This window comes from Arvicanthis niloticus, chromosome 26, assembly GCF_011762505.2.
Source record: "Arvicanthis niloticus isolate mArvNil1 chromosome 26, mArvNil1.pat.X, whole genome shotgun sequence".
In the NCBI taxonomy this organism is placed as follows: Eukaryota; Metazoa; Chordata; class Mammalia; order Rodentia; family Muridae; genus Arvicanthis; species Arvicanthis niloticus.
Window position 1 is genome coordinate 27,955,978 of NC_133434.1, and position 7,302 is coordinate 27,963,279.

General features: G+C 48.8%; 1 protein-coding gene across 3 annotated transcripts in view; it reads left to right on the plus strand.

The window, feature by feature from the left end:
- The first annotated feature begins 6,023 nt into the window (after window positions 1-6,023).
- Window positions 6,024-7,302, plus strand: part of Ca12 (carbonic anhydrase 12) — a 55,250-nt gene continuing 53,971 nt past the window's right edge. For 2 of the 3 annotated variants that reach the window (XM_076925376.1, XM_076925378.1), the window contains exon 1: window positions 6,024-6,272. In XM_076925376.1, the coding sequence (XP_076781491.1) occupies window positions 6,188-6,272 (85 nt within the window). In that variant the 5' untranslated portion in view covers window positions 6,024-6,187. The remainder of the gene's footprint in view (window positions 6,273-7,302) is intronic. The other variant, XM_076925377.1, reaches the window with a different exon arrangement.

The following is a 7,302-nucleotide window of genomic DNA, read 5'->3' on the forward strand; positions in this document are numbered from 1 at the left end:
CGTTTTTGGAGGGGCCAATGTGTACACCCATGGGGAAAACTGTACCTGGAAGGTTTTGCCTGTTCATCCATGAGGATCCATGGAAGTTGGTGAGGTTGCTCATACCAAGTATGGAATTATGGGACAAAAGGGCTGGCCTCTTCCTCCTTCAGCCATGCAAGGTCCTTTTTAAGGGAACTACATCTATGCAGTGTTAAGCATGTCCCTGTGACATATTTAAATATGCCTAGATTATTATATTATTTCTTCTCTATGTCTCTGTGGGGTGAACTTATTATAGCCCTTGTATCTTTGTTATTTTAAATTATTGTTATTCTGAATTTTTGAAGTAGTGTTTTTCTGTAGAGCCCAGGCTTGCTGTGAACTTGTATTCTTCCTGCTGCAGACTCCTGAGTGCTGGGATTACAGGGATACTGCTGCCACTCCTCAGATAGAAGGCTGCTTGCCCAAGGTCATGTAGGACAGTGACTGGGTTAAGAAGCAAACCCAAGGTCATGTAGGACAGTGAGTGGCGTTGAGATGCAAACCCAAGCTCTTTCTCCCCTGTGCCTTTCTGTCTGTCTGACTCAGATGAAAGCTGCCAGGTTTGATATTAGGACTGTTTGATTTATGTTTCAGTTCTGAGCTTCATGGAACGTGCGCTGTCCCTGCACTGTGAAGAGAGGACATGCTTTGGATCAATTCCAAGAAAAGGATCTGAGGATCTGAGACTCTTGAGGTTAGAGGAGAGTGGATCCAGCCAGCAGGTGTGCAGGGAGAGGTGGCTGCAAGAAACCCAAGCTACAATGGTTAAATTCTATCTCCCAAGTTGGCTTCATGTCAGCTAACCATAATTTCCTAGATAGCTGGAAAGAGGTAAAGTATATAGGTAGCATCAAGGTTCAGTCTCTTAAAATCATAAATTATCTTGTGTGTAGAATTGTGAACTTTTATGGGTTTTAAATTAATTATGCCCTATTTCATAAAGACTGATTAACAGTCATCATTCCACATTCAACAGGAACAGCAGCTGAAGGATTCCATGGCCAAGTAACTGAGCCAGCCTCCCATGGCAACCGGAGGCAGTCACGGGCTGAGAGTTTCCACACTGGAATCCAAGAATCCATTTCATTTTTTTAGATTAGAAAATTAGGGCTGAGATTCTACGAACTTCCTTTTATTTCAAGCTCGATCTTAGGAGTGATGCCTGGGAGGGAGGGAGGGAGGGAGGGAAGGAGGGAGAGAGGGAGGGGAAGGGGGAGGGGAGGGGGAGGGGGATAGGGGGAGAGAGAGAGGGAGAGGGAGAGGGAGAGGGAAAGGGAGAGAGAAGAGAGATATTTGACTTTTTTTTCCAAAGTACTTTCACACATGGGCCCAAACCTGTATGGAATTAAACAGTCTTGTCCCAGCTAAGAGGTCAGAAAACAGGCACACACAGAGCGAGAGGCTTGCGAAGGTTCTAGGGCTGGTTCCTGGCAGAGCCAGGAGTTTGGCACTGTTTCCTCTGGGTCACACTGTCCTCTTAACTGATCCTGCCTGAAACTGAGCAGAGTAGCTACAGTTCACACAGAGGCTATGAATCCATGCCCTCTCCGCACGCACGCACGCACGGTGTGAACAAAGCTATAAAAGTCACTGCGTTCTCACATCGGTATCAATGAGCCTGCACATGTTTGGACACAGAAGTTGCCTCGGCTTCTACCCAGTTACAGACAACTTAGTCCCCTTTTCCTTCTTCTTTCCTTCTGACTCCCATCTCTCTCTCTTTTGTCTCCCCCCCCCCCCCTTCTTTTCTGGTTGAAGCACAACTCATTAACAGAACAAGGAGCTGTGCAGACGGCTCGGCTGTTCTCCTCCTTTGCTGGAGAACTGTGGAGTCAGGGCCCTGAGGTCTCAAGTTTCTTCTCTCACATTCCATCCCATGCTGTGTTCATCAAGGGACACTCTGTCTCCATCTCTGCCTATGGGGCTTGGAGGGGGAGACGCAGCCTTGTTCTCTACCGAGAATGGATAGTTGGAACTGACAGACCTTGCCTCTAATCAGAAAACACAGAACTATACCACCTAGAAAATCAGAGAATCCACATTTCAGAGGAATCCCCAAAGTAAAACAACTCCGTTTGAAGAATCGATGGGATAGCCATAAAAAAAAAGCTTGCCTCGGCCTTGGAGATTGAATTATCTGAGTCAAGTCTTGTGAATCTGTGTTAAGAAAGGACTGGTCTTCAAGCCTCGGATTCCTAAAACCTAATGCTACCCACTCAGGTGGTTTCAAGGCTAAAGAGCCACACCCTGTTACACAAACAGCAGACAACCAATCAATCTTAGTTTTCCTCCACACAGCCCTTTCTTTGGCTCCATAAAAAGGCGAGTTCCCCGATTAGGTGACACTCCTTATGGAGCTCATCTCTACCTTAGGAAATGACATTCTTGGAGCTGGAGAGTTCTGCTCTCAAGGAGGACGGTCCCAGCACCCACGAGGGCAGCTCCAGTTCCAAGACCTCTGTCACCCTCTTTTGACTTCCTTGGGCACCTGCACACATGTGTACACATCCTCCTCTCTGGTTCCTACACAGACTTTTATAGAAGAAATGAATTCTTCAACATTTAGCAATTCCACCTGAAAGACTTATGGAACTGACGAATACCCAACGTCAGCTGCCTTGGCAAAGAGGATCCTGAGAGTTGCTGTTACTTCCAAAAGTTTCTGAAGTCATAGAATCTGATTTCACACTGACAATGTCTTCTGTCAGCACCCAGGACAGAGCAAGGCCTTCCGGGTCAGGGTCACACACTTACCTTCCATGGCACCACTCCAATTATAATTCCATATCACACGTGGGATTCTTTGCCTTCTGCTTTTGTGCCCCTCCAAGAACAAGACCATGTTTATCTAACACAGCTTCTGGCACACAGAAGGTGAATGAATGAATGGACAAAAATATTTCCACCGAATGAATGAATGAGCAAAACTCTTTTCACTGGCTTGTCCCTTTTTATAGCCCTATATGGGTTCTGTCAGGGGCTCAGGACAGGGCTTACCCCTCTTACAGACAGGACCGTTGGCACGAAGTAGGGCCATAGTTGCCTCAGTCCAGATCTCTAGACAGCCAATTGGTGTCTGTTTCTCCACTCTCCTCAGCACTCTCCCTCTGGAGCCTGGCCTTTGGGTCCGTTTAGCTATGACATTCTTCCCAAGCCCTGTTCCCTGGATCCGCAGGGGCCCCATTTTGTGTGTAGAAGCTCCACCCCACAGCAATGAGTAGTGTGGGCTGCTCTTTGGCTGGCAACAGCCCTGTCTGATGATGTCAAAGCTGGTCCTTGCTTGTAAAGCTGCGATAAGTTTCAGAAAACAGGGAAGCGATACCCCGAGTTGTGATTGCAGACTGGTGAGGAGCATGTTGCTCAGCCTAACTGGCTGGTTAAGTCTGGTCCTTCTACCCATTTCAATGTGCTGCCCCTGGTTCTGATGCTTTACAAGTATTCCTTCCACTCAAATTCACTTTAACTCCTTATGGCAATATTCTCTCTCTCTCTCTCTCTCTCTCTCTCTCTCTCTCTCTCTCTCTCTCTTATTCTTTTGAGACAGGATCTCAGCATATATCTTTGGCTAGCCTGGAGCTCATTATGTAGACCAGGCTAGTCTTAAATTCATAGAGATCCACCTTCCCCTGCTTCATGAGCGCTAGGATTAAGGGCATGCATCACCACACCTGGCCCTTTCTTATTAAAACCATTTATCATCATCCTCGTCATCACCACCACCACCACCACCATCATCATCAGTGTGGGGCTAAGAGGGCAGCCTGCCTTGGTGTACAAGTTGAGGTCAGAGAACAACTTGAAAGAGTCAGTTCTCTCCTTCCTCAGATTCCACTGTGGGAATCTGAGATCAACTCAGGCGCTTGGGTTTTCTCAGCAAGCAGGTTCAGTCTCTGAACCATCTCTTTATCACCTCCTCCCAGATTATTCTGCCCCTTTCTTGTTGACGCAGTGCTTCACTTTGTAGCTCGGAGATCCCCCTGCCTCAGTTTCCCATGTGCTGGGACTTCAGGTGTAACCCACCACACCAAGCTTCAGCTTGTACTCTTGATTCCCTTTTGTTAACCATTCTGTACTAATTAGCCAGCAATGTGATAGAGGCATGCAATGAACATCACAAGCTTTCACTCTGTGAGTCCTAGTTTATGAGCTGGTCTTACTGTCTTACTGCATTCCCTGTTTCCTTTTTTCATCTGTCCATCTTTTTTTTTTTTTTTTTTTTTTTTTCATTTTTCGAGACAGGGTTTCTCTGTATAGCCCTGGCTGTCCTGGAACTCATTCTGTAGACCAGGCTGGCCTCGAACTCAGAAATCCGTCTGCCTCTGCCTCCCAAGTGCTGGGACTAAAGGTGTGTGCCACCACTGCCAGGCTCATCTGTTCATCTTCAGGGATCTTTTTTAAAAGTGACTGTTTGAGGAGAAGTTGAACTGAGCACTTTCTGACATACTGAGAAACACTTGTCGTGGGCGTGGCACAGACTGGTGGCAGACGATCCAGTTGGCTTTGAACTAGTCAAGGCTTCATACTGTGGGCCCCGAATCTGCATCTCTGATCATGCAGGGCTCTCTCTGGGTCGTCTGCTCCCCAGTCTTCTTCTGCTTTTAACAATACTGCTTCTAGGACACTCCAGAGCTCACCCAAGGCCATTTATCTCGGAGAAAAGGTCATCCTTAAGCTTATTGTGGTCTAGAAATGTTTGTGACAAAATTGTCATTGTAACAACTTCCTTGAAGAGATTTCAAGCCCTTTATTACCCATAGAATAGCCGAGTTGTTAGGGACAGAACAGTAACACCCCTTGAAATACAGGTGACACCTGCTTCCTGGTGGTTCTCTGCTGCTCAGAACCAAGTTGTATGTGAACAAATGGTGTCTTTGGTCACCAAGGCCAACTTGAGTCTATATAGGTTGAGTGTCAGAGCAGACAAGGAGAGGGGGAGGGCTGGGCTGGTTGCCTTGGCCCAGAGAAGAGGGCATGGTGGGCCAGGTTACAAGCTTAGGGGTTATATACTGTGCCATATGGGTAGGCAGTAGGAGACCAGGGTTACTAGGAGCAGGAAACCCAGACCCACACCTGAGGTGGTATAGAGACACATGGAGGAGCCAGGGAAAGCAGGCACCATCTCAGAGGTGGGAATAACAAACAGAAGATACAGGAAGTAAGGGTGGGGGACATCAGAGCAGGGGGCCAATAAGGTTCAGCTCCACATGGACGAGACACGAAAGTGATCAGAACAACATGCTCTTGTCTAGAGCGTGTGTGCATGTTGTAAAGCAGGCAGAGCGGGTAGGAAAGTGGGCAGAAGTAGCAACAGGTGGTCAACCAGCATTGGAAACAGCCTGACCACTGATTACACAGCACCTAGCCTGGTCTCTGATGCTTTTACACTCAGTAATGCAGCAAGTCCTTTTCCTTCACCAGTACTTCAGAGAGGGCACCTTCTCCACCAGCTTCCTGCTGAGGATGGACTGATCCTGTGAATTTGCACAAGGAGTGAGCCTTGTTTACCTGCCTCCTCCTAGGATGCTAATCGCCAAGTAAAGACTCATTCTTGTGAATCTCTTCATCTGAGTTTCCTATTCGCAGTCTCTTCGTGGTTTCACTGAAAGGAGCTTAGTCTGGATGTGCTGTGTAATTCGCAGCGACTTGGCTAACCCGTCCAGACCAGGCAGAAGCATTCAGGCCCTGAATGAGGCTCTGGCCCAAATGGCATCCTATGCTGGGGCTTTCAAGTAAGGACAGTGATAGACCATGGTCACATCTAGGGAAGTGAGTGGTGCATGGTTCCCCGACTTCCTATACATCCCTGGGATAACTGGCTCTCCCAGGTAACCCGTGGCCCAGGGGAACGTTGTGGGACACTGAGGACCACTTAAGTCAGGACCTCAACTCACCTCGGACCTGGGGCTCCAGCCCTCTGGGTAGGCTGGGCGTTCTGCCCCGCCCTCCTGCATGATGACATCATGTTTAGGGTTGAGCGGCATAAAAAGCAGCCTAGAGGCAGCCAGGAGTCGACTCAACCGACGTGCACGCCTTGGTCCCAGGCTACGTGCACGCTGTGCTGGTGCGCTGCTGCCAGCTCGCTGTGCGGTACGCTGCTGCCAGCTCCGAGCGCCCCACAGTCAGAAACAGTGGCAGCTTTGAGACTTGAGACGCCGCGACAAAGATGCCCCACAGCAGCCTGCGCGTGACTGTCGTCCTCCTGTTGGTGATCCTTAAGGAGCAGCTTTCCAGCTCAGCCCCACTCAATGGTAAAGTTTCTGCTTGCTTTAAAAAAAAAAAATGAGCCCTGTGCACTCAGCCTTTCCTGGGCTCTTGCAAGATAAAATATGATTTCTGCTAGGCTCTTGCAAGATAAAATACAATCACTACTGAGCGAGCGGGGAAGTTGCTGTGTGCCTAGCACGTTTTCAAGAAAGGATGCTAGCTTTGGGATCCTTTGGGATGCACTGTTTGCTGAGGCTAGTTGGAGGCACGTTGCCTTTTTAGTGGTCCTTGGTGCACTGTTGTAGTTACTCATTTGCCTCTTTTCTTAACACTACTACCTCTGGAGATGGGGCTTGGAAACTTGCTAGCCAGGATCCCGGAACCACGTGCAGAGCGCTGAGAAAAGGACTGTCTTCCTGTGTGCTGTGATCTGCAAGAGGGGAGTCTGGCTGATCCTCCGAACCAGAGAGAGGCAGTTAACCAGAAGGCGGTCACCTCTGTGTCAAGGGGATAATGTAGCCCACTGTTAATCAGTCTTTCCCCTAGAGAACTCTACTACACCGGATCTCCATGTGTGCACACGTGCCTTATTTCTAATTGTAATAAGGGGCTGAAACCCGAAGGGAAGGGCAGGAGAAGGGTGTCAGGTTGAGGTGGAAAGAGGAGCCTGAATTGTGGGCTCCTGTCCAAAGCCTGGATAATTAACTCCTTTGGAATAAGAAAAGGAAAGCAAGCTTCAGCTTGCTTCTCCCTCAGCTACTTTTCCTTGGGGAGAAGGTGGGGACTGGGCCCTGCTTGTGTCAATGGGTCCACCGCACTGTGGCGTGATCCTTGTGGGTGCACAGTTCTTGGGTTGCAATAGAAGGGAAGAGTGACCCTAATGGCTGAAAAATGATTCCTTCTCGCTAGGCAGCAGGGAGAGAGCACCGCTCCTGCCCAGAGGTACGGCACTCTTTTCCCCTGGGAGGACACTCTGCCTGTGGACAACAACCCTTTTACTGAGGCAGGAGTACCCCTTTAGGAGGCAGGGTCTGCCTCCTGTCACCTCCCCATGCAGTCCTAAAGAAGCAGAAT